Here is a 27,502-nt window from a genome sequence, read left to right as displayed (position 1 = left end):
GCATCCTACCACTTTTGTGCCTGCTATCAGTACTAAATCATCTTCAGTCGCCAAAGGGAGGCAATGGATTAGTAGGGTTGTGTACTTACTATAGGGAGAGCTGGTAGCACCACTTGTAAGCAAGGCTGCCTAACACTTCCCTTCCAAAACTATCAAAGCATACAACACCATCTTTAAAGCAAGTTTTATTTTGCAGTATATACAATTTAAGCTATTAAAAATGTACACAATATTTACAAATTAAATAATAATTATCCAAACCCTCTTCACCTCCAACACATAACTCTGCAACACAAAAACAATGAAAGAGAAGTTAAAGGAAGCCATTGGGATGAATATAGGCCATGAACATTTCCCAATGGTCTCTCATTTATGTATTTTCCTCTTCATTTATGTATGTAAATAAACTCCTGAAGGATGCAAATGTCACGGAATGTGTGGCACAGTTTAGCACATCCTCTGCTAAATAGTCATTTTATTGAAATTGAAAACAAAAAATATGGACACTTCCCTAAAGTATTCCCATCTTTAAATTCAAACAATTTAATTTTAAACAGGACATATGGCATATTTTTTAAAAATAAAACTTTCTAACCAATCTCTGGAAGCATGAGACCAAGTTTTCTCCTCTTCCGCACACCCGGCAGTAAATTAAAGATGTTTATGCAGGCTAGCTTGTTATTGCAGAGTTCCTCATATTACCATAGTTATTTCTGGTAAGGAGCCAAACAAGTTATTTTGGGGGCATGGAGGAGGGGAGGGGACCCTCAGCATTACATGGACTTTGGAATCAAAGAGGATATATGAGGAACACATGTCAAATTCTGAGTTGATTGATCTTATCATCCCTTTATAGAATGAAAAAAAGGCCCTTCTGCTCACTGAAGGAAATGAACATGTTCCAAGCATGCAGTCCCCTTTAAAAAAGAAAAAAATGCACTCTCTCACTACTTCATGTTCCATAGCCAGAGAACAGGAGGTTCTCGATCCACATTTACAGATGAGTCTACGTTTATGTATAGATTTTACTCATGCTTTTTGTTGTTGTTCTTCCTTAAAACCAAGATTTTCTTTCTTAAGGTTTGGATATAAAGAAAGGAAGGAATGCATAGTTATTACACCAAATGCAAGGTTAGCCCACTGTCTTGCTACAAAGTGATATGCAGCCTGGTTGCCTTTTGATACCCTCTCCCCACCAGAACACCAGGATCCTAGCTGTCTGCCAGATATCACCATCCCTTGTCAGTCACTCACTCCCGTCCTCAATGCTCAGTTCTAGTTCTCGGTGGCCGGGACTCCCATCCAAGCCAGTATTGTAATCCCGATGTGCCGCCAAAAAAACCACAGATCTATGTTTTAAAAATATAAATCTTTAACTACTTTTGCCCTTCTCCAGAAGGAACTCAACTATTAAACGAATTTACAACCCTTAAGTGCTGTCTCTGGATTGTTTCCCTGAGATAGGTGTATGATTAGAAGCCACTTATAGAGAAGCACTGAAGGGTTATACCAACTGCTGAATTAAAGTAAACTGAATAGCAAACAACGGTTTAGAGAGTCACCACACACACAATTTTTGTTTTTTTGGTTGGGGAGGGTAGGAATTTTAGGACTCATTCAGTGCTTGTTCTATGATGTAATCTATTGCCTGTTGCAGAGCATCTTCCCTATACCAAAAATGCTTATTTAACCCTTCATTGCCTCTCCTATCTAAATCCAGCCCATGGCTTACTTCCCCATTAAGTTGATATCCCTATAGATACAGGGGTTTTTATATTGTATTATGCTTGCGTTAGGTATGTGAGTTCACATAACACTATTGGATGGGATTTTCAAATCACTCAAGGACTTTTAGGACCACCAGTCCCACTGAAAGTCAACAGGACTGGTGCTCCTAAGTCACTTAAGTGATCCCCCTGTCATGACTTACACTCAGGAGACATGTCAAACAATTACTCAAGCCAGATTAGTCCTCTCAAATTACATTTTTGAAACACAGTGTTTGAGGACTTTAATATCCCTGCCTGTTGTCTTAACCTATTGGTCCTGTTTTTAAAACTATATAGGCTCACACAAAAAGGGATAGAAATAGCCTATTGAGGTGGACAAGATAGCCAAGAACTTTTTCCAGCTGATTGCTAGCAGACTGAACAAACTCACGGTCCATAACCATGACCACGGTTTAACTGCTCGCTTACATCAATTCAAAAAGTTTTGAGTTTGGTGTTAGTCTTTTAAGGTGCATTGGTGTGCAAGCAAGGATCTGGGGAAAGAACTAGGCTGGACAGATTGCGGAGGAGTTACTAAAAATCTAACATATGTGAAGGTGCTACAAGTAACAAACCCATAAAGTCATATGTTCTTATCATATCAATTAGCCTAATGTCCTTTAATTGACCTACAGAGTCTGGGTAGTAAAACAGACTGGATGAGCAGGGTCTCATTGCTAATGGGAAGTTTCTACTTATTTATTCAAAGTAAAGGTATTTTCCTATAGGAGTTCCACTACTAATACTGTCAATCAACAAGAGTCCATTCAACCGTTAATAAGCCCTTCTGAAGTTGTTGGGCCACTGCTATAAAAAAGAAAAAGAGCAGAAGTGACTGTTTTGTGTCTTGAAAGCAGCTCTTAGAGAACCTGACTGTGGTGCCAGGAGCTGTACAAGATCCACAGGGACAATTCACAGAAGATGGCTATGGGACCAGGGCCTGCATACAGAACAACATAAACCTGGCCAATAAGCCATTTTCATCCCAAGCATAAAAGCACGGACTTAAGTAGAATCACAAAGGATGAGGCTGGCCCATTCTCTTCCAAGTAAGACTGGAGGTGAAGAGGTATTTCATCTCCCAACTCCTTAGCAACTGAAGTGTCACTATGATGAACAAAGCATGTGAAAGCTGCAACATTAGAGAGTATCAAAGGCCAGGAGGATCATTGAATAGCCATGGCTACTGAAACTTCTCCAATCCTTCAATGTGGGAAACATGACAAGTGCTTCTCTGGTGGTGGGGCACAGAGAAGGGGGCAATATTAACTACATATGACTAACTTCTAAATTCTTCACTATCTGTGCCATCAGCATAGATTCATTGCTAAACACAGGCAAATCAGTACTCTGGTTTCAAAGGTCTAACAGACTCCATTCTACATCCAGAAGATGTTATTCTTGCTGGGATGAATATTTGAGCAGTGTAAGCCAGGGGATGTCGTTTTAACTCCATGATTATCTCCTTCTAAGATGATCATCCCAATGCCATTTGGATAAAACTCTTTGAGCATCACAGTTTGCGATCAATACTGAAGCCATTTGCACTAAGTTAAATTATAGATTGTGAGAGCCTGCACTGGGCTTCCTCAGATGATGCAGAACGTTGATCTCCACCCACACTAGAGCACTCAGAGAGGAAATATAGTTAAAAATGGACTGTAAACCAACTCGCAGCTCTCGCACAGCATCCCATGGGCCTCAAGTATCCCACAGTGTCCACTGCTCCATTCAGTGCTCCTCGCTCAACAAAAATAAATTCAAAAAAAGGTATAAAGCAGAAGCGATGGTAGATGTTGTAACTTTACCCCACCACAAACCAATTCAAACTAGCAATGTCTACCAGCAACACCTAGGGTCTGGGTCCTGCCATCCTTAGGCTTAACTGTCTTGGGAGTTCTGGCTGAGTATTAGCAGGGGATGACAAGTGTGTTTCATGAGCTCCTCTCACCTTGAACTGAGTCACCTACATACATTGCTTCTACATATAAATCTGAGACTAAGCTCACTTACAGGTATCCTTCCAAGGGTAGTTTGTTAAGGAAATACACCTCTTTCCCCCTTTCATGATGGGAGCATGTTTCTTATGGACTTCCTTCAGCTAGACATTAGCATTGTTAGGATGAGCCCAGAAGGCATTGCTTGAGGATGGAGGCCAGCCGCCGCATGAATGCCAGAGAGGTAGAAAGAACTGGGTTAAAGCAGGAGAGAACTATTTTGAGAAGTTGCCACCCAACTCCTGTTGGGCAGATGGGGGAAGGAAGGGCAACTTTCTAAACAATAGATATGCCCACTGTAGTTAAGTGGCACACCACAGAAGTCCCTGGGGTCTGATCACCTCAGTCCTGCAGCATCATGTTTTGTAGAAGGACCCTGCTTTTCAGGGAATGCTGCTGGGAAGGCTCTGGAATTAGAACAGTTAGTGCACAGGTGGGTATGACTAAATCTGCACATCAGAGAGAGGACAGCTGCAGACTGGGCGGTGGGGTTTTTTGTTGTTGTTGGTTTTTAAATTAGAAACCATGGCAGATTAAAGAGTCAATTCTGAACCCCAGCATAGCGGCCCTAGCACTCTCATGTCAAGTCAGCACTTGGTGCAGGTTAGAACGTCCTAACAGAGCGATGGCAGAGTCTCATTTCTCTTGTCGTATCCCCAACCACCACCGCACACGCTGCTTTTCAAAAGAAAAAGTCAGTGTCAAACGGTAACCCAGGCAAGACAAGGTACTTAGGAAAGGGGGGTTGGAGGGGTGTCAATGGGAAGGGGGAGAGGAGGATTCCAGTTTCTGAAGCCGGCGCCTGCGAAGCTCAGCTGTGTCAGGCTCCCCCGGTAAAGGCCGCTCCTCTTCTTCCTCATGCCCAGCTGGCTCTGTGTATCCCTCCGCACCCACCAATCCAGATGGATCATCTGAGACAGCAAGGGGGGAGGAAATCATCAGAGGTTGACATCCACCGGATTCCTTTGTTTCCCCTCGCGCCAAAGGGTCTTAGAACCGCCACTTTAGAACAGCCAAATGTGGCCATTAGCACTTAAAGGGACAGCCACCTAGCCTGTCTCATTCAGCAGCAAACCCTCAGCTGGGACACACACCAGCATGACAGATGCTGCCTATCCTGGATGCACCTGTACCTTGCACAGTCAGTAGATGTGTTGCACCTAGGATGAACATGGTGCAGACACGTGCCATCAGCTGCTAAAGCCTCTTGCTACAACTTTTGGCCCCCTCTGTAAGGTTTCTTAGGGAATGGGTTAGGTCTTGTTCCTAGACCATGTGGCTAAACAGCGACACTATGAGGCTTCGCACTACAAGGTCCTACAACAAGGAGGACTTTTGTCTACCTGTTTGACCTGTCGAGTCTGGTTCCACTGCTGGAGAGGTCCCTGGGGAAGAGGTACTGTCAGGTGAATTGAAAGTGGTGGATTCTCTGGTGGGTGTCTCTTGAGAGGAGGTTGAAGTGTTTAGGCTGCTTGGCAGCTGCGTAGGACGGGGTGACCTGTCCAGAGGGGAAGCCAGAAGAGGGTTACAACGTGGAAAGCTATAAACAGACCATGATTAATTCTTTTTAGTATGCTATCACCCAGAGGGCCCAAATGAGATCAGGGCCCTAACAAAAGAACTTTACAAAAGAACTGTCAGACTGGATCAGATCCTTGGTCTATCTAGTCCAGTATCTTGTCTCCAACAATGGCCAGGACCAAATGCTTCAGAAGCAGGTGTAAGAACCTCACAGTGGGCAGATACAGGCTAATCTGCCCCTCCCACATTGGCTTAAGCAATGAAGTAGGAAGTTCAATGTCCCTTCCAAAAATTTTTGCTGTCATGACAACTCTCAATATTCTCGATATCCATATCCAAGCCCTTTTTGAATCTTGTGTAATAAAAAGAGTGCTCCTGCCCAGAACAGTTTACAATCTAAATGGATGCGAGAGACAAAGGTTTACCATCCTCCTCTTTATTTATAGCAAAGCTAAGGCAAAGAGAGAGAAGTGACCCAACTCACACAGGATGTCTGTAGCTGAGCCAGGACTTGAACCCTGATCAGAGTCCCAATACAGTGTCTTAGCCACAAGAACACACTTCTGGCTTCCAAACTCTGCTTTCCTAGCTCATGTTTCCTTTCACAGGGGTGGTGAACAGAACCTTGGCCTGAGTGCAAGTGCAACTGCATCTTCCAGCACTTCCAGTGCAGGCTTATTCCTGGCCCAAGGATAGGAATAAGGGTGTCTCCACACTTCGGTGCCAATTTGCCCTACGAGCAAGCAGGACTTAAAGTATCTACTCAGTGCTATAAAAGGAGGTATTGCCAGGAACTGAAACTCTTGAGTTCTCACCCTTACTCTGAGAAGCTATCTATGGCAATAGCTTCTCCACCGCTCTGCTTCAGGCCCCCCATTTTCACCATGCAGCTGGTCACTGACCTATGTCATGTTTTGAGGTTTGTACATAATCCCTAGATCTTACATGGCACTTTTCATCAGCAGATCTCAAAGCACTTCACAAAAGGTGGTCAGTATAATTATTTTCATTTTACAGATGGGGAAACTCAAGACCAGTGGCAGAGTTGGGAGTAGATACAGGTCTCCTCAGTCCCAGTCCAGCACTCTATCTCCTAAGCCCCACACATTGGTGGTACAAGCTTTGGGTACCTGTTATCACCAATGAAGACCACGCACTTTTAGCATTGTGAGGACCGGGAGCCAGCAGTTTGGAATCACATGTCATTACAATATGCTATCACTAAGCTAGATGGATCATAGTCAAGTCAGTGGTTGCACCATGTGTCCGACAGAGTATAAAAGGTCTCACACCCTGCTGCAGTACTGGATAGTTACCCAATGGTTGCCAGAACGGTGAGATACTGGTTTATCTGTAACATGGCTGCATCTAGGAGTGTGTGGATGTTCTGCAGACACTGGAGCCTGGCTTCCAGATGCTGCCGGTCATGTCCTTCCATGGCACGGAGCTCTTCGTCTGTCAACCCAGCAAACCCAGCGGGTGGCACAGGCATAGGAGGGAAGCCTGTTCAGAAGGAAAACAGATGGTCTGTAAGAGAGGTCTCAAAGCAAGCTTCCTGACTTCCTCTCCAATGGACAAGGTTTTAATTACTGGTGAAATCTATCAATTTACTGAAGACGATATGAGCCACCATGCTCCTGGCAAGTTGCTAATTTGGCCCTTAGAGAGAAAATTTGGATATTTTCTTTTCCCTCCCCATGCTCCCAGTAGAGGAACATCCTTCCCCCATCCAGCCCTGGATGGAAAAAGCCACCCTAGCTTACCAAATAGAGGTGGCAATGCCATTCCCATCCACGGGGGAGGGAAGGGAAAGCCAGGCACTGTTCCCACAGGGGCAGTGTCCGATCCAGATGCTGAATCACCAACAGGTCTCGAGGTACTCGCTGCAGAGGGTGAAGGGGACAAAGCAGATGATAGCCTGGTTAAACAGTCATGGTACATTTATGCCCATCCACCGCTTTACACATAGCCAATGAGGTTTCAGCATGTCTTCAAACACACAACACCAGGGTATCTTTCTTGGGTCAATGTTAGTTAATCCCACACTATAAAATAACGTCAAAAAGTTAAGGGGATATGAAGCCTTTCATCTCTAGGGGTGCCAGTTCCAACCTGGCCTGGGGGTGGAGACTAGCTACCTTGGAGGGGGAATGAAATACAGAGCTTTTTCTCTATAGTGCACTAGCGCAGTTCCAGTACCATGTCTGAGGGACTGGCTGGCTCAGGGTCAGGGAATTGGATACAGGGCCTTTCCCCACTTAGGGGCACCAGCTCCAATCCAGCCCCAGACTGGGGAGATTGGCTGGCTCAGGAGGTCAGGGAATGGGATATAGGGTCTTTTCCCCTTTAGGGGACAAGCCACAGATCAATAGCGTCAAAGCTGTTTTCATCTTGTGGCAACTCTATGGTCTGTTGGTGAGTCTCTGTCCAAACCACAGAACCCACGACTGGCATAACTGGCCTCCTTGCTGGCAGTCCCAACTTACAGGTCTAGAACAAAATGGGCCGTGGAGGACCAGAAGCAGGTCACAGTTGAAATATGTTGGTGGAGCAGTGAGAGGGAAGCCTGCGCCAGGGATGGCATGAAGAAGAAGGTTAGACTGTGTGGCTTCTCACCTGTTGTCTGAATGCCTGAAGCGGAGGGTGCACTGGAAGCAGCAGAGGGATTCTCTGCATTGTTGGGTGGCTGGACACCAGGCACTGGAGGAAATGGACCTATGGGAGGCCAGAGGGGGAACATCCCAGGAGGAAATGGGGGCAGGATTCCTTGGGGGACTGCGGAGTGAAGGAGAGAAGTGGGTGACCCACAGAGAAGAGATGCCAGACAGACACTACATTTCTCCAGCACCTTCCAGCCAAGGGTCTCAAGGCACTTGTGACATTAACAAAGCCTCAGGGGAGGTAGGTCACTGTATTACGCATTTTACAGAAGTACACTTATGGAGAGTGGCAGAGCGGAGTCCTGATTCTCAGCACACCCACACCCAGCTCCAGCCACAGGACTATATTCCCTCTCCAGAAGCAGGAACAGAATCCAGGAGTCCTGATTCCCACTCTGTTGCTCCAAGAATTACACAATTCCTCTCCATTACACAATGCTCTTACTTTCCTTCTAATGACAGAGAAGCTAAAGGGCCAAATGTCTTTGGTTATTCCCATACGGCCCAACATATTGTAATGTGGTTGTGTGTATAACTGAAGGCAGAATTTGGCCCAAACGAGGTACATTCAGTAGTACAACGTAGTAATACACTTCAGTTTTTCAGTGCTGGGCAAGTAGTCCCAGTATCAACAGCTACTGCATCTCAGCCCGAAGGTGGCTGCAGTGATTCCCACCTGGGATGAATGGCATCAGGACAGGATTACCGAGAAACTGCTCAGCCCTGCTGGCTTGGTGTCCAGAGAAGCTGTACTCACAGTTCGGTGGCTGGGGGATCAGTGGAGTATGGTGCGGCGGTGGCTGCTGTTGCTGCTGCTGCGCTTGCTCCTGTTGCTCAGGTGGCGTCTGGGACTGAGTGGGGAGAGAGGCACGGAGGACGTCCATGCGGCAGGTGGGGCAGGTCTGCTGCCGCTGGAACCATGAACGCAGGCAGCTGTGGAGGGGGCAGAGGCCACCTGGTTAAGATTGGCTCATTTAAACAGGTTACTTTTTCAGGGCAATAGGATTTACACACAGTCCCGACAATTAGCTGGAGACACCCCTCGCCTGCTATTGTTTCTCCCTCTTGCCATGGGTAGGTGGAGAAGAGAAGAGATTTCAGCCTGCATAGCCCATTCAATCCATGGCTTCTTGACAGAGACAGCCAAAGAGTCCAGTTCGGATTATGTTTGTTACATGGACCTGCTCGCTAGGGACTGAACTTGGAGCCACCAACTCACAGGCCTCCAGACAACAGTGACCAGGCATCACAGTTGAGAAGAGATGGATTGGAAGCAGTGAGCTACAGCTGAGGGGACTGAATTCCTTTACAAATCCTTTTTATTTGTTTGGTTCTTCCCTGGTTCCATGCACCCTACAGCAAGGAGGAAGTTACCATGCCCTGGCTCCTCCGTTATACAAGGACAAGGCTTGGATTTTCATGCCTTCGGCAGCTAACTCCACACCACAAAGAAAGCCATCTGCAAGCAGCTGCGTGGGCAGACGTATTAGCAGTAAGCCTTTCCTCACCTGGTATGGAATATGTGGTTGCATGGCAGGCGTTTAGCGCCCATCACCATCTCCTCTCGGCAGATAATACAAACATTATCCATGGCTTGAAGCTCTTCTGGAGTGGCATCAGGGTATCTGGGGAAGCAGTAGAGTTTTAAGAGGCAGTAACATATATATTCTCTGATGATCTACAAGGGCAGTGATGTCAATGATGGAGCAGGGGCTATAATAGGAGATAATTAAGCAAAGGGAAATTTAGGCTGGATAGCATGGAGATCTATGTGAGACAGTCCACCCAACCCCAAGGGAAGTTGTCTTGCCCAGGGCATTCCAAACTGGATGAGACAGGACTGAGGGGGTTGCGCTAGATTAGCTGTGATTTACTAGGCCTCTAACAAGCTGTACACTGGACTCAGTGTCTTAAACCAGACTGCTCTAATGTGGATTTCCCGTTTTAAGTAAGCTTAAACGGCCAGAGAGATTCATTGCAAACATGGCTGTGTGGTCTTGTGGCCAGAGGACTAGACTGGGAGTCAGGAAATCTGGATTCTACTCCCAGCTCTGCCACTGATCTTGGGCAAGTTCTTTCCCCTCTGTCTCTGTTTCCCACTCCCACCCTTTGTCTATTTCGAATGTAAACTCTTTGGGACAAGCGCCATCTCCCTAGGTGTCTGTGCAGCGCCTGGCCCAATGTGATCCTCCACACCCCAATCTCAGTCGAGGGAGTGAGGGGTCTGTGCGGTGCCCTGCCCAATGCCTTTAGGCCCTACTGTAACAGATTTCATTCTACAGAAGCAATTTCTCTCCAACTGGATACTTACAGAGTGTTCATGTTGCGAATGGCGCGGCGTGACATGATGGCATCAGTCACAGCTCTCTTGAACTGCCTGAAATGACACAAAAGTTGCTGGAGTTACATATACACACACACACACAGGAACAGTATCAGACACTCAGCACGTGCTCAATCGATACCAGAGACGTCTTACCTCATTGCCAGGTACATGGGCCGGATAGCAAAGAGAGGGAAAGTGTGCACTTTGATCATGATGGTCATGAAGGCCATGTACAGCAACACTTTAATGAAGCCTGAAGAGGAAGGAGAGATATTAGTGCTCTCTCTCTTTCTCATGTGCCTCTACTCGGAGGATCTCATTGCCCTTAAACACTAGTGAACTCCCACATCAAACCCTGGGAGGCAGGGAAGCGCCTCAATTTTACAGGTGGGGAAAGAGGCACAGAAAGGAAGCAACTTGCTCCCCCATGTCACACAGAGAGTCAATGACCAAGCTAAAAACAGAACCCAGGAGGCTCTAGTAAAGCAGTCGCACTCCCCTCCCAGAGCTGGGAATAGAACTCTGGAGTTTTGGCTCCCAGTTCCTCCCTGCTCTAACCACTGACCAACACTCCCCTCCCAGAGCTGGGGATAAAGCGCAGGGATCCTGACTCCCCATTTTCCTTGCTCTAGCCACCAGACCACAATGCCTGCACAAACCAACCCACTGTGGCCTCCAGAAATCCACACAACCCACATTTTGATTCCAATCTTACCAAGCCATCAGCATTTTAGGCCTGGTCTACACTACAGAGTTAGATCAACATAAGGCAGCTTACGTCAACCTAACTCCGTAAGTGTCTACTCTAAAATGTAGCTGCCACCAATGTAACTCACCCACTACACTGACTTAACTCCACCTCTGTGAGAGGCATAGCACTTAAGTCAATGTAGTTAAGTCGATGCAGAGTCAATGTAGACACTGCGTTGCTTACATCAACTGTTGCTGCCTTTCAGAAACCATCCCACAATGCCCCACACTGGAAGTTCAATCGGTGCAAGCACTCCTGGTGAGTACACACACCGCCAATGCAATAAGCGTAGTGTGAGTGTGTAAAACTGATTAAATTACTGTGGTGGCTGTATGTCGACGTAACTTAGGTTAACTTAATTCTGTAGTGTAGATTGCCCTTAGTTTTAATGATACATTAAATCATTTTGGATGGCCACAGGCTTCTCTTACAAACACAGCTCATATTTAGCTCCATTTCAATCCCACTTTCTTCCCTTCAAATGATCAATGAAGTGGTGAGACAATCTACAAACTACCCCTCCCAACCATGCTCCTATGAAGAGCTCTAGCACAAGGCCCAATATAGCACCACAATTCAGGCTTCCATGACTGTTAGATGTTCATATGAGAGAACACACAAGTCCCCACTGGGCTATGAAAGGAGCTGGCTGTTATCCAGAGCTGGGGAGAGAGAGCGTACCTGTGAAGAGCTCCGTGTACAGCATGTAGACTGCCTTGTTGTCCCATGGATTCTCACTCTGCAGGTCGACTGAATGCAGAATGTACTTTATGAAGATTGTGAGCACCATGGTCATGAGGATGGCATACTGTGGGGGCAGGAAAGAAAGAAGAGGCATATCACAGGATGCTAATCTTTTAAAGGCATTGGAACTCATCTGTACCCTGTGCCAAACTCAGCCCAGGGACCAGGTCACATGGTTGGAAACTGGTGTCTCCGAGCCAGGCCCGCACAGATACAAAAGGCAGCCTGAGTTCAGGGAGAGAAGAAGGGAGTAAGGAGGCTCTCCTTAGCTCCCTGGCAGATGGCCTGGGAGTGCAACCCTACAGGAAGCAGGCTGGAGGAAAGCCTAAGCAGAAGGGAGTAAAGATTCACCTTAAATTAAAGGCAGAGGGCCTGGGGAACCAAACCTGCATGGAGCAGATGGTCTCCATCAGAAATCCCAGGGCAGGGGAAAGGACTTGATTGATATGCGTAACTTCTGTTTTTGGAGAAATAAAACAGAACCACGAAGAAGAGGGACCAAAATCCAGATGCTGCCAAGAGGACTCTGATGCACTGGCAGGTTAGTCAGCCCCACTGGCTTACAATGCATCACAGAGCTCTGATTTGCAGTAAGTAGCATAGCAAGGCAAATATTCCTCCCTCCCTCCTTGCCACACAGGCAGATACTTATTTCGTACCTCAAACCCAAAGACCAGCTGGACAGAGGCTCCCCGGGTGAGGATGCTGTGGTAGGCATGGCTGACAAATAGGAAATCCAGGATGCCCAACAAAAGCATCAGAGCTGGACACAGAAAGAAGGGAGGTCAGACACTGGAATTACAATACTGAGCTGTGATTTGGGGTACACATGGGGAAGGGCTGACAGAACTAAAGAAAGGGATGATTTAAGCATAAGACTAGGAGCCAGGACTCCTACAATCTATTCCCAATCCTGGAAATGGAGTGTGATCTAGTAGCCAGAGTATAGGTCTGAGAGCCAGGATTCCTGGGTTAAAACCTTAATTTTCCCACTGACTCACTGTATGACTGTGGGCAAGTCGCTTCATGTCTCAGTTTCCTCATCTGTAAAGTAGTACTAACACCCTTCTCACAGGGGATTGGGAAGCACTAGGCAAGTGCCACGTGGAAGAAATTGAACTGCTACATCCCATATACAGAACATTTCAAACTCTAAACTGCATGGGATGAAAGCCATGCTGGGGTGTCAGACATTGATATTTATATTACAGCAGAGCCCCAGTCAAGATCTGGACCACATCACAAACACATTTCAATGGGTCCCTTAGGATCCTCTGAAAGCCCCAGCCTCAGTTTCCCATGGCACTTTCTTGCACGAGTCAGTATGTTAACCCCAGTGTGCTGCATAGTTTCATTCTTCCTTCCTGAAGTTTTAGCTAGCTACAGGGTTCTCCTTGATATCCTGTCTTAAACTAGGTTGCTGTGAGCTGTTAAACAGCTGCTCTGCTCCAACCCAGAGTTGAAAAAGCAATCTAATCCATAAAAAGCCTTCTGGAAGACATTACATACTGTTCTGACAAGGTTATCGACTCTGAACAGTCTCACACTCAACTGCACAAATGAGAAGGGGTTTTACATTAGTGTATTTAGCCTGTCACATGCAAATTATCTTCTGAAATTATCTTTCCTGGCCAGCTGTTGCTGCTCATTTAGTCCTGGAGAGGAAACGTTCAGAGTAGAGAAACTCTTCCCCCTCCCCAGGAGATTTCTGTCAGGTATCAAGCCAAGTCATGCCTTCATTAAACTTCGTTGCTTTAATGATTTCTCCACATCCTACCCTCTGCATGGGTAACACTTACTCACAAAGTCATTTTCATTATTAACAGTGCAGGCAGAGGTTAGCAAGCTTCTCACCCACAGCTTTGCCAGTGCACCTCACTCAGAATGGCAGCCCACCACCCTCACTGCTATTCCAGGGCTGATCTGTTCCCACACCTCTGCCAATGCACCTCAGTCCTGGCTTGCAGCCTCCACATTCCAGTCCCGGATCCTCCCTTACCACTGCCAGTGCCCCACAATTCTGAGCCACTGCATCCCTGCTACTCCAGTCCTGCATTCTCTATGCCTCTCAGTTGTAATCCACTGCACTCCCTGCTAGTCTAGTCCTGGACTTTCTCCTGACACACTGTTCTGCCACTGCTTCTAAACCCTGACTTGCTGCACTCCCTGTTATACCACTTCTGGACTCCTGACTCTCAGCTCTGTCAATGCCCCTCAATCCCAACCCACAGCTTTCTGCTATTCCAACCTTGAACCCCACAGCGCTCAGCTGATGCCCCTCAATCCTGATCTGCAGTCCCCTTGCTATTCCAGCCCTGGGCTCCACCCAGATACACAACTCTACAAAGGCCACTCAGTCCTGACTTGCAGCCCCACTCCCCACCCTTTCTAATCGTGCCCTGGACTCTCCAGTAGAAATAGATCTGCCAATACTCTCAGTCCTGACTAGCTGCATCTCCTACTATTCAAGTCCTGAGCTCCAAACATAGATTGTTGAGGGTGAATTGTATGTTTGTTTTTGGAAAATGGGGACTAAGCCTGTTACAGAGATCTGCGAATCTCAGAGATAAGAAACCTTTTAGGTCCTAACAAAACAGTCTCTAAAGGACCAGAACTAGGCAGGGAAAATGAGATTCCACATATGATCTAAAGAGAATTTGAAGTAACTGCTCTCACACCACAAGGCAGATATGTTAACATGCTGAACCAATCCTGCTCCTACAAGTCTGAAGACTTCCCTTGCAGGTAGATTATCCCATATCTGCCACACTGCAGTGTTTCTTGCACCTTGCTCTGAAACATCTGGTGCCGGGCTCGGTCAGATACAGGAGACTAGACTAGATGCACCTCGGGTCTGACCCAGTATGGCAATTACATTGTAATAGGAGGAGGAGGGGAGAGAAACAAGAACAGGGGAGGACAGGCAAAGGGAATAAAATAAAGGCACTTACAGATTATGCGGAAATGAAAGAGCCAGGAGATGTTTGGACTCCTCTCCATCTGGGAAGAGATGAACAAACTTTTAGGACTCTCCACCCAATTTTCCAAAACTCCATTCTCTGCATTCTGACTGCATGAGATACCCAGGAACTGTAAAGAGTTATTGATGTAGGACCAATAGGCCAATCTTATTTTCTATCCATTTTGGTTTCTACACCACAAGCATCATTGTGTCTTGCTGATTCCTTGTCTGCTGGCATCAGTGTCTTGCTGCTCTGCAAAGCGCTGAGCACACTGAGGTACTGAGCTACTTTAGCTCCTATGGAATCAGCGCTTTTACTATTTGTATTACTCTAGAACAGGGGTTCTCACAACAAATTTTTTGGTGGCCTAACTCTTGCTGGCGGCCGTTCTGACAATTTTTCCTAAAGTTACATAAGTAACTTTAGGAAAAACAAATAAATATGCACATATAGATGTTCAAATTATTGTAATTTATTTAAGTGAGATAATCCTGACCAGCCTGGCCCGAAGGACAATTGCAGAAGCACTAATGAGAAAAATGAATGTAGAACAAGCAGAGGACACAAAAGGATCTGCTTCCAATGCTCCCTACACACAGAACACACTATGCTGTGACAACTAAAGCACAGTGACAATGGTTTTCATCCCTCAAAAGGCCACAGAAGTACCTTAGATAGACAGATCCCTTTTTGTTACCAAGATCACTGAATGACTCCCCAGGTAGATTGCAGCCAACCCCAATCTGGCATCCTTTTCAGCAGCATGTCAGACTTACAAAGTCCACCCGGTCCTCAGCGAGCCAGTGGAAGCACTTGAGGAACAGGAGAAGGGTGAAGAGGGCCACAAAGCGGGGACTGAAGTCATCTCTGAAGACGGTGAAGGCCAGGCAAGTTTCCGTGACTGCATACCATGACCTCTCAAGTAAGTGCTGAGAGAGAGAGAGAGAGAGAGTGAGTTAGCAGCACTGTCCCAGTTCCCCACATACAGCTCATCTTAGCTCTCAGTACTGAAGGGAGGAGGGGAAGGAACTTCTATTTGTATGTCCCAATTTCTAAGGGAAAGCATTTTCTTTTGCACTCCACCCCCTTCCCTCTGAGGATCTCAGAGCACTTGGGTATCGAACTCTGTACCATGGTTCTGTAAAATGGGGTAACAGCAGTGCCCTGCCTCACAGGGACGTTGGGAGGATAAATACATTCAAGACAAACGCTCAGACACTCTGGTAATAGGGGTCATGCAAGTACCAATGATAGATATGATTTTATGCTCAGCATCAAAATCTCATTTAACTTAAAATCAATGCAGTTCTCAGAGCAACCCTCTGCTACTGTGTACCTTCGTCACCCAACATAAGATTGTGCTGCAAGTAATCAGTTACAAGGGCCAGAGGCCTCACTCACCTCCATTTCTGCTGCTCGGAGCTGGCCAAAAAACACTTTGCCCATGAATTTGCCCAGGAGGAAAACCAAAACAAAAGCCTGAATGTAGAGAACCTGCAGGGAAGGGAAAAGGAGAGATTGAGCCAAAAGAAACACACATACACACACACTACAGTTTATGAACCAAACCAGACCAAAAGAAAAGGCTGGTGAGAACAATCCTGCAGCACCGCTTCTAGCCTAGATCAGACCTTCCCATCCTTAAAGTCTATGATTTACAACACCCAAGGGATCTACTTTAACCAGTTATGACTGTCCTCTGTCCACTTTCAAGGCACGTAACACTCTCGCATCTTATTTCCCATCCCCAAGGAAACACATGGCTAGTTTTCAGTTAACCCCTTCACAACATCCTAAGGCTCTTCAGGGTGTGTGTAATCTGTGTACCCTTGGGCCTGGAATTTGTATTTTGAAGGTACTTTGGTTACTGTAGGGAATTGGTGAGATGTACAGATTTCTACCCCACTTGCACCTGCACCTTATGTGTATGTTAAAAAAGCCCAACTGAAAACAGATGAATGAGCCTTTCCAAATTTAGCTAGAATTTTGCAAGCCAGCTGTGGAGTCAGTTACATGCACACATACTTATAAATATTTCCCACACTAAAGCAGTAGTTTGTTCCGAGTACTACTGGCTCAGCATCTGCTGTAGCGTGGAAGTGTTTGTTTTGGTCAACATACCCTGAGGGAATAGAAAGCAGAAGTGAACTGAAAAAAGAGCCACTGAATTACATTGATTAAGAGAAATGACTCATTTGAATGCCGTCCAGTGCTCCCTGAAGTAAATTGAGGGCGGGAGGAGAGGGACAGGACTCTGTCCACTCCCTAGCAGATGGATGCCAACCTCACGCAGAAGTCACCATCACAGTTTGCACTTATTAGTATCCTTGCTGGAAGACTGAGTGGAGTGGTTAAAAACACATTAGGCCATGGAGACAGAACTACCTCCAGGCAGGGCTAAAGCCCAGTGGTGGATCAGTATGGAATACTTGCCCTGCTGCTGGCAATGCTGTACTCATGCTTGGGATAAACAGAGTGTGAGAGGCTCCAGAGTGGTCAATCCAGCATCTTTCACTGACATTGCATCTCCTCAGTTAAACAAAAGCACAAGGAAAAAGGAAGCCAATATTTCGACTGACTAGCAAGATTCATTTGGGACCTCAACTCCTGAGCCTCCAACTTAGGAGTTAATCATCCCAAGGATGAAATGAGACAGCCAAAGACTGTGCAGGATTTGGCTCTGCTCTGTATCAGAATAACCCTGGATTTCAGCTCTCTTGAAAATGTTGATGTCCCCCACTCCCTGTGTAAATGTAGAGGTACTACATAACAAATTGTTTCCAGGGATTGGAATATAGCACTGGTTAAAAGGATTGCGTTGACAGGAATTTTCATTACTGCTGCTCCTGTTTTTATACCACATCCCACCAACATACCAGAGCCCTCCCTGTAAGAGGTAAGCTTAAATTCCATGTCACACTCAATTCACACTCCCTCTGCTGACGCTGACAGTAAGGGGGACACAATTAGTGCCAACTGTGTTGGGTTAATTGCAGCTTGGATTCTCAAAGTGGGCAAGACCCCATGAAACTCATTGCACTGATGAGCACCAAACAGGAATGACTTTCAGGCACTAACAAACTGGGAGCTCAAAAACTAGCTCTCATTACCAGTCCCCCAGAATCAGGTCACTTCCACATGGCTTTGGATGGCCACTGTAGCAGTGCAAGTTAAATACCAATAGTTGACAGGCTGAGCCATTATCAGAGCAATCTGATCTCCACCCCACAACCTGGACAGCCCATGGACTGCATACTTACTGCCATGCTGGGGCTGGATTTGGTCAGATACACCACTGTTGGGTAGAACTGGTGCTTCAGGTAATAGGCGTGAGCCACTACCACCGATGTCAGAGCCAGGCTGGCAGCCATCATGACTGCCGTTCGGAACATCTCCCCAGCCCAACGACCTGGGTGAGGGAAGACAGACATGAGCATACGGTTTAGAGATACAGAATAAAGCCGTAGCTGCCTTCACATCACCTAAGGCAACAAAAGAGCCACCAAATTTGCATTGTAAGGGGTCAGTGGATCATTGCTGTATTTGGTTTGCTGCTTCTTGGCTTAACAGAGTTTTCATTACATTCCCCCTCTCCATCTGCTTTGTTCTTGGCCTCGCATACTGTAAGTTCCCACCAGGCCATGGACTTTGTCTTCCGATATTTGTCTGCAAAACGCCTATCAAACACTAGGTGATCACATAGCAAACTTCCTTTAACCTGGATGTAAATAGTTATCAAAGGATATCAAGCACTTTACAAACAAAAGTTATCAAGCACTTTAAAACAAAAGAATCATTCCATGCAGCCACCTCTAGGGGTGGGACAGGGAAGCTCTTAAACAGCCACACAGCACCAATCAGCAATACTTTATGACTGGATGCAAAGAACAAGTCAACCAAGATGGAATTTTGAGGGGAATTTTAGTTAAGAAGAAAGCAAATATCCAATTTGGAATTGGGCCATGACATCATGGGTTTTGGCATCCCATCCTTGTGAAATCAGGGGTATTTTAATGAGCACAAGTGAGGGACTGGTGCTTCTATCAACATTGTACCAAATGCATATGCAAACGAGGAGGTATTTTCAGGCAAGACCTCCATCCCTTGAGGTGCGTAATTCAATGCTAAAATATCTGACATGATCTAACTCAAACAGAATTTATGAACATGATGCAGGAAACCCTGGGTGACATTCTCCGGCCTGTGTTATGCAGGAGATTGGAACCTAGATAATCAGAATGGCCAATGCTACATAAAAACTGGTGAACAGTAACTATTTTGAGCCTGCTGCCCTTACACAGTCAATGGATATATTAAAACAAACGCCCGCTGAGAATAGACCAAAACTTCAGCGAGGACATGATCCAAGCAAAGCCTATCTCTAGCATCAAAAATGCAATTTATTCAGTGGAGATTTTACACTTTGTACAGTTCGGTCAAGAAAGTGAATACAGCCATTGTACTGACTATAAACCTAATAATGAAAACAATGTTCCTGGATTGTCAATGTTGTGAACAGAAAAATTAGTGAAAACTTGAGCTTTCTCCAGGCTAGAGAGCTTTTATCCTGCTCCTCCAAGGATTCTCAATTACATTTTATAGGCCAGACTGACCTGATTTAGAGGGGAAGTGAAGGCAGCTATCAAAAAATAAATGATAACAAATGGAAGAAAGGGGAAGTTAACAGTAATGAATATAAGTCAGAAGCCAGGAAAAGTAAAAAATTGATAAGGGAACCAAAGAGACACAAGGAGAATCTATGACCAGCAGAATTAAGGACAATGAGGAGTTTTTTTAATACATTAAGAACAAAAAGAATCCTAACAATGTTTTGGTCCATTACTAGATGTAAATGATAGAATTATCAATGATGCAGAAAAGGCAGAGGGTTCAATAAATATTTCTGTTCTGTATTTAGGGAAAACACAGATGACATAGCTATATCACATAATGATGACACTCTAACATCCTCCAGAGATACTAGTGGAACAGAAAAAGAGCAGCTACTAAAGTTATACATTTTTAAATCAGCAGGTCCAGGTAACTTGCATACACAAGTTTTAAAAAAGCTGCTAAGGAGGTCACTGGAAAGTTAATGCTGATTTTCAGTAAGTTTTGGAACACTGGGGAAGTTCCAGAAGACTGGACGAAAGCTAATGTTGTGCCAATATTTAAAAAGAGTAAACAGGATGACCCAGATAATTATAGACCTGTCAGTCTGACATAGATCCCAGGCAAGGTAATGGAATGGCTGATACGTGAGTTGATTAATAAAGAATTAAAGGGTAATATAATTAATGCCAATCAACATTAGTTAATGGAAAATGTATCCTGTCACACTAACTTGATATTATTTACTGATGAAATTACAAATTTGATTAATAAATTTCTGTAAGGCATGAGACTTGGTACTATACTACATTTTGATTAAAAAATAGAATATAAAATTAACAGGGCACACATTAAATGGATTAAAATATGGCTAACTGATAGGTCTCAAAAGGTGATTGTAAATGGGGAATCACCATCATCCAGGTGTATTTCTAGTGTAGTCCCGCAGGCATTGGTTCTTGGCCCTATGCTATTAAACATTTTTATCAATGGCTTGGAAGAAAACATGAAATCATCACTGAAAGTTTGCAGTTGACAAAAATTGGCGGAGCAGCAATTAATGAAGAGGATAAGTGAGGTCACTGATACAGAGCAATCTGGACAATGCACGTTTTAATACAATTAAATGTAAATATTAGGGCTGTAGATTAATCACAGTTAACTCACACGATTAACTCTCAAAAAAGTATATCGTGATAAAAATTAATCATGATTAATCGCATTGTTAAACAATAGAATACCAATTGAAATTTATTAAATATTTTTGGATGTTTTTCTACATTTTAAAATACCTTGATTTTTATTACAACACAGAACACAAAGTGTACAGTGCTCACTTTATATTTATTACAAATATTTGCACTGTAAAAAATGATAAACAAAAGAAATAGTATTTTTCAATTCACCTCATACAAGTATTGTAGTACAATCTCTTTATTGTGAAAATGTAACTTACAAATGTAGATTTTTTTGTTGCATAACTGCACTCAAAAACAAAACAATGTAAAACTTTACAGACTACAGTCCACTCGGTCCTACTTCTTGTTCAGCCAATCACTAAGACAAATAAGTTTGTTTACATTTACGGGAAATACTGCTGCCTGCTTCTTATTTATAATGTCACCTGAAAGTGAGAACAGGCTTTCGTTCACATGGCACTTTTGTAGCTGGCGTTGCAAGGTGCCAGATATGCTAAACATTCGTATGCCCCTTCATGCTTCAGCCACCATTCCAGAGGACATGGTTCCAGGCAGAGAATGCTCATTAAAAAAATAATGAATTAATTAAATTTGTGACTGAGCTCCTTGGGGGAGAACTGTATGTCCCCTGCTCTGTTTTACCCGCATTCTGCCATATATTTCATGTTATAGCAGGCTCAGATGATGACCCAGCACATGTTTGTTTTAAGAACACGTTCACAGCAGATTTCACAAAACGCAAAGAAGGTACCAATGTGAGAGTTCTAAAAATAGCTATAGCACTCACCGGAGGTTTAAGAATCTGAATTGCCATCCAAAATCTGAGAGGGACGAGGTGTGGAGCATGCTTTCAGAAGTCTTAAAAGAGCAACACTCCAATAAGGAAACTACAGAACCTGAACCACCAAAAAAGAAAATCAACCTTCTGCTGGTGGCATCTGACTCGGATGATGAAAATGAACATGCGTCAGTCCGCTCTGCTTTGGATCATTATCGAGCAGAACCCATCACCAGCATGGACGCATGTCCTCTGGAATGGTGATTGAAGCATGAAGGGATATATGAATCTTTAGCACATATGGAACACAAATATCTTGCAATGCCGGCTACAACAGTATGATGTGAATGCCTGTTCTCACTTTCAGGTGACATTGTAAACAAGAAGCGGGCAGCATTATCTCCTGCAAATTGTAACCAAACTTGTTTTGTCTGAGTGACTGGCTGAAGTAGGAGTGAATGGATTTGTAGGCTCTAAAGTTTTACATTGTTTTATTTTTGAATGCAGTTATTTTTTGTACATAATTCTACATTTGTAAGTTCAACTTTCATGATAAAGAGATTGCACTAGAGTACTTGTATTAGGTGAATTGAAAAAGACTATTTTTTACAGTACAAATATTTGAAATAAAAAGAATAATATAAAGTGAGCACTGTACACTTTGTATTCTGTGTTGTAATTGAAATCAATATATTTGAAAATGTAGAAAACATCCACAAATATGTAAATACATGGTATTCTATTATTATTTAACAGTGCGATTAATCAGGCAATAATTGTGATTAATTTTTTAAATCGCTTGACAGCCCTAGTAAATATACACATCCAGGAATAAAAAAATGTAGGCCATACATACAGAATGGGGGACTCTATCCTGGGAAGCAGTGGCTGAAAAAGATTTGGGGATCATGATGGATAATCAGTAAACGAGAGCTCCCACTATGACACTGTGGCCAACAAGGCTAATGCAATCCTTGGATGCATAAACAGTGGATTACTGAATAAGAGTAGAGAGGTTATTTTACCTCTGTATTTGGCACTGGCGTGACCACTGCTGGAATACTGTGTCCAGTTCTGATGTCCACAGTTCAGGAAGAATGCTGATAAATTGGAGAGGGTTAAGAGTAGAGCCAGAAGAATGGTTACAGGATTTGAAAACATGCCTTAGATGATAGGCTCAAGGAGCTCAATTTATTTATCTTAACAAAGAGAAGGTTAAGGGGTGACTTGATCACAGTCTGTAAGTACCTAGATGGGGAATAAATATTTGAGAATGGGCTCTTCGATCTAGCAAACAAGGTCTAACATGATCCAATGGCTGGAAGTTGAAGCTACACAAATTCAGACTGGAAATAAGGTGCACATTTTTAAAAGTGAAGACATTTAATCCATGGAACAATTTACCAAGGGTTGTGGTGGATTGGCAATTTTTAAATCCAGATGGGACATATTTCTGAAAGATCTGCTCTAGGAATTATTTTGGGGAAGATCTATGGCCTGTGTCATACAGAAGGTCAGACTAGATCAGTGGTTTTCAAACATTTTTTCTGGCGACTCAGTTGAAGAAAATTGTTGATGCCCATGACTCAACGGAGCTGGGAATGAGGGGTTTGGGGTGTGGGAGGGGCTCAGGGCTGGGGCAGAGGGTTGGGGTGCAGGGGTGAGCGCTGCAAGGTGGAGTCAGGAATGAGGGGTTCAGGGTGTGAGGGGGGGCTCAGGGCTGGGGTGCAGAAGAGGGTCAGGGCTCTGGGCTGGGGGTGCAGGCTCTGGGGTGGGGCCAGGGATAAGGGACTTGTGGGGGGGGGGGCTCAGGGCTAGGGTAGGGGATTGGGGCACAGGCTTACCTTGGGCGGCTCCTGGTCAGCAGTGCAGAGGGAGTGCTAAGGCAGGCTTTCTGCCTGTCCTGGTACCGTGGACCACGTTGCGCCCTGGAAGCAGCCAGCAGCAGCTCTGGCTCCTAGGCGGAGGCACGCAAGTGACTCCATGCGGCTCTCGTCTGCAAGCACCACCACCCCAGCTCCCATTGGCCAGTTCCCAGCCAATGGGAGTGCGGAACTGGTGCTCAGGGCAGGGGCAGCGCATGGAGCCCCGTGACCTTCCTACCTATGTGCCAGACCTGCTGCTGGCCACTTCTGTGGCACAGCACAGTGTCAAAACAGGTAAGGACTAGCCTGCCTTAGCCGGGCAGCACCGCCAATGGGACTTTTAGCAGCCTGGTCGGCAGTGCTAACCAGAGTTGCTGCAACCCATTGCCTTACATTCTGCAACCCAATACTGGGTCGCGACCCGCAGTTTGAAAACCGCTGGACTAGAAGATCACAATAGCCCACTCTGGCCTTGGAATCTATGAATTCTATACAGTACACTGTCCATTTAGGGAAGCCCTGTTAATGTTTTTTCTCAAGCTACTATGCAAACCTCTGTGGTAAAATTCCCACTGATATATGCCACATGACAACATTCAATACCCTGATTAATAAATATTAATACCACCTAGCTCTTATAACACTTTTCATCAGTAGATCTCAAAGTGGTTTACAAAGGAGGGGCAATATTATCCCCATTTTATAGATGGGGAAACTGAATTACGGAAGGGTGAAAGTGATTTGCCCACGATCACCAACAGACCAGTGGTAGAGCCAGGAATAGAACCCAAGTATCCTGAGTCCCAATCTGTTCTATCCACTAGGCCACACTACCTCCCCATACTGATTAGCACCTTGCATCCAAGGTTCACAGAGTGTTGTAATAACACAGGAATAACAATCTTTCCTTTTCTGTCCCATCCTTGTCTTTTTTTAAGTTGCCCTGAAAAGCATACAGTCTAAGTATTCTCTCTTACGCTGTGTATTTAAAGCAACTAGCACAATGGGACCTCGAAGCACTAATGCAATAATAAATAATAAAATATGCCAGTAGCAGTCAAGGGAAGAGAATTAGGTCTCATGCCTCCCAGAAGTCTCTGCTCTAGTAACTAAAGAGCATTCTCTTCCAGAGCCAGGCATAGAACACAGAATTGTCTCACAATCCTCCAGCTACCAGACCAGACTGAGAGACACCTGTGCTTTCTGAATGTCTAAATACTCAAGTCCAATTAGCAGCATTCCTGTGCTAGAACATTAAAGCATCACATTATAACAAAGCAAAACACTGACACATAAGAGTGAACATAAAGCAGTTCTGTGCGCTAAGGCTGTCATACATTTCACAAATCACAAGTAGGGGGGTGGAATTTTAGTTAGCCATCCAGATTGCTTCTTTGGCCATGTCTTGCCCCTTTTAGGAAGTTATTTATAAGATGAGTTTTTGAGACCACACCTTTCTCTTTGGTTAAGTTTCAACCAGAACTGGTCTGTCCCCTTGTCCCCTAAACCTGTGAATTATAATCTCCATGTTTAGATTAAGATAATTTAAATTCTATAAAACAGATGGCAGAGTTGTCGTTAAAATGTTAGACAACAGTTTATGAGCCTGCACATGACTAGCTACTTAGGTTACTTTAACAGTGGAGTTACATGCACACCCTCCATTTCAAGCAGCTTATAACAGAAATGCTGACAGCCTGTATCCAGTCAAGTTACAGGGAGTACCACTTGGAGATTCTTATACGGATGTCATTTCCATGTCCCACACTAAACACTTTCAGCTTCAGTCAGTCCACCTGGCACTAAAACAATTTAGTTCTTTAAATACTTATGTGCTAGAAGTGGATCTTTTATAACACAGAGTTCGCTAACATATTTTACATTTCATTAGTGCCTTTCAGACCAAAGGCTCTGGAAGCACTTCACTGATTATACATTATTAATCCTGTTTATGACAGTAGTGCCTACAGGCCAACCAAGAATGGGGCTCCATTATGTGGGGCACTGTACAGAGTAGTCAATAGACTCTGCCCCAAACAGCTTACAGTCTAAACCACAGGTGGCCAACCTGAGCCTAAGAAGGAGCCAGAATTTACCAGTGTACACTGCCAAAGAGCCACAGTAATACGTCAGCAGCCCCCACCAGCTCTCCCCTGCTCCCAGTGCCTCCAGCTCACTGGCAGCCCCGTTGGTCAGCACCTCTGCCCCCCGCACCGCCCAATCAGCTGTTTCGTGGGGTGCAGGAGGCTCTGGGGGGGAAGGGGAGGAGCGAGGGCACAGCAGGCTGAGGGGAGGGGATGGGAAGCGGTGGAGTGGGGGCAGAGCCTGTGGCAAAGCCAGGGGTTGAGCAGTGAGCACCCCCCGGAGTCGGTGCCTATCCAAGGAGCTGCATATTAACTTCTGAAGAGCCGCATATGGCTCCAGAGCCACAAGTTGGCCACCCCTGGTCTAAACAGATAGAACAGATGAAGAGGGTGGGAGGGGGAGAGCATATGACAGACAGACCCAGGGCATCTTAGAAAGCACAGCCAATTCAGAGATGAAGGAGTAAAACTGTAGCTGGCACAGTGTGTTATGAGGGGGTGGGACAGGTGAATCATGATCAAAGACTCTCCAATAAGCCCTCTTTGTTGCAGAAAGTACTGGGAGTGATTAGGCGGGATCTATAGTTTCTATCCTGAGCAGATAAGACCTTGTTTGTAGACTGCATGAATCTTATTTATCAGCCTCGAGCGTGGTAATGTTATCCCCACTGGGCTTCGATCTCTGGTTCCAGGGAATCTTGACAACCTTTCAAACCTGAGGGTAGAACTGAGCCTTCCCCTTCACGTAAGCAAGATTTATCATATAAAGTGCTTGGGACATATTTCAATCTTGCTCGCAGATAGGAGACAGCATTCATATTATTTCCCTCACAGCTCCAATCCTTTCTCCTCCCACATCCATTTTTTTAAATACTTGCCTCTCCTTCAAATTATTTCCTCCTGCCAGTTGGGTTTTAAACTTTATTGAAGTTTGAAAGATGGGAAAGTGAAGAAGTTACACAAATTGGAAAGGGGAGAATTGTTAATTTTTTCCTGAGCTGCTTCAGAAGTTCTCTCCCATCATTTTTAATATTGAAAGAAAGGGAGGGTATCAATTTCCTTAAGGGTCTCTTCTCCCCCAGTCCATATGAGTGACACCAAAACACACAATAATCCCCACCGCTTCCAGCACTTTCAAGGGAGCCATAAAAGGACACTCTCCATCCATGTGAGCTCTACTACCCCTCCCAGCATCTTTGCCCCTCTTTTCCCCCAACCAGAACAGCTCAGGCCCCCAACAACTACTTAAATCCCAGTACTCCCTTCCCAGCTTCTCAGATGCCTCCTACTACACAGGCTCTAACTTGCCCACTCCACGCCCTCCTCCCCAAATCCACCTTACTCAGGTGCCCAGAATCGAGCCCCCTTCTCACGTACCACGTACCCAGCCCACCCACATCCGATCTCCCCTTCTCCAGACCTTCCATGACCCCCCTCACTCCCTATGTCCCTCAGGCTTCAGCTCCTTCCCCAAACCCCCTACGCCCCAGCAACCCCACTTCCCACTGTTCCTTCCCCAGATTTCAGCCCCTCCCCAGGCCCCCTTGCTCCCCAGCTCCCTCATACCCGCTGCACCCCACAATCGGTCCCTCGCCAGGTCTCCCAGGCCCGGACTCACCAAGATCCGGGAGCCCCTCAGGCTGCTGCTCCCACCACCACAACCAGCTGCGCCTCCCCCCCGCCCTCCGCCGGAAGTCCTGAAGCTAGGAGACACCTCACTTCCGTTTGGGATGTACCATGCGCACACATCGTAGTAACCCTACTCAATTCACCTCTACGGGGACTAGCTCCAGTCACGCCCCGGGGTCTCGTCTCAAACCCTCCCTTACTTAGAGCAGCGAGCGTTACAATTCGAACCCAACCAGCTCCCCCGTTTCAGGATGCAGCAGGGCTGAATCAAATTCACAACTCCCTAGTGCCCCCCACTATTTCAGACGGTACGATCCCAGTGTCTACTTGGTATCGTCCGCCTTCTACCACTAAGGGGTAAAGAGGGTCCCGTGGCTCCTGCTGATTGGTCTAGCGTCATGGGTCTCCTCTAATCAGAAAAATCCCCATTGCTGGCCAATGAGGAAGGAACAGTTGTTGCTAGGGGCGATGGGGCAGATTATAGAACAGACCTATGGTGGACTCTGCATGTGTGAAATGAGTTGGGTATGTTCTCATCCCAGATTCCCCTCTCGTCACCTCCCCACCAGCTCTCCCCTATGGGGAGAAGTGGGTCCCTCAGGTCT

At 45.4% G+C, this 27,502-nt stretch overlaps 1 protein-coding gene across 3 annotated transcripts; it reads right to left on the bottom strand.

Moving 5' to 3' along the window:
* Positions 1 to 172: 172 nt before the first annotated feature.
* SYVN1 (synoviolin 1) lies at positions 173 to 27,040 on the bottom strand. 3 transcript variants are annotated; one of them, XM_027832503.3, is made up of 16 exons: positions 26,887 to 27,040; positions 17,992 to 18,140; positions 16,133 to 16,225; positions 15,508 to 15,660; positions 14,720 to 14,768; positions 12,428 to 12,531; positions 11,706 to 11,832; positions 10,427 to 10,526; positions 10,259 to 10,324; positions 9,456 to 9,572; positions 8,705 to 8,880; positions 7,904 to 8,062; positions 7,051 to 7,170; positions 6,604 to 6,790; positions 5,110 to 5,264; positions 173 to 4,677 (listed from the first exon to the last, which is right to left on the bottom strand). In XM_027832503.3, the coding sequence occupies exons 2-16, from the start codon at positions 18,121 to 18,123 to the stop codon at positions 4,523 to 4,525; spliced, it is 1,893 nt and encodes a 630-aa protein (XP_027688304.1). In that variant the 5' UTR covers positions 18,124 to 18,140; positions 26,887 to 27,040; the 3' UTR covers positions 173 to 4,522. The 3 variants fall into 3 exon arrangements, with proteins under 3 accessions (XP_027688304.1, XP_037760787.1, XP_037760785.1); XM_037904859.2 differs by lacking the exon at positions 26,887 to 27,040 and adding an exon at positions 23,164 to 23,310; XM_037904857.2 differs by lacking the exon at positions 26,887 to 27,040 and adding an exon at positions 22,345 to 22,414.
* Positions 27,041 to 27,502: the final 462 nt, after the last annotated feature.

This window comes from Chelonia mydas, chromosome 7, assembly GCF_015237465.2.
Source record: "Chelonia mydas isolate rCheMyd1 chromosome 7, rCheMyd1.pri.v2, whole genome shotgun sequence".
NCBI lineage: Eukaryota > Metazoa > Chordata > Testudines > Cheloniidae > Chelonia > Chelonia mydas.
Note: the sequence above shows the minus strand (reverse complement) of the source record. Positions and strands in the feature narration are given on the sequence as shown.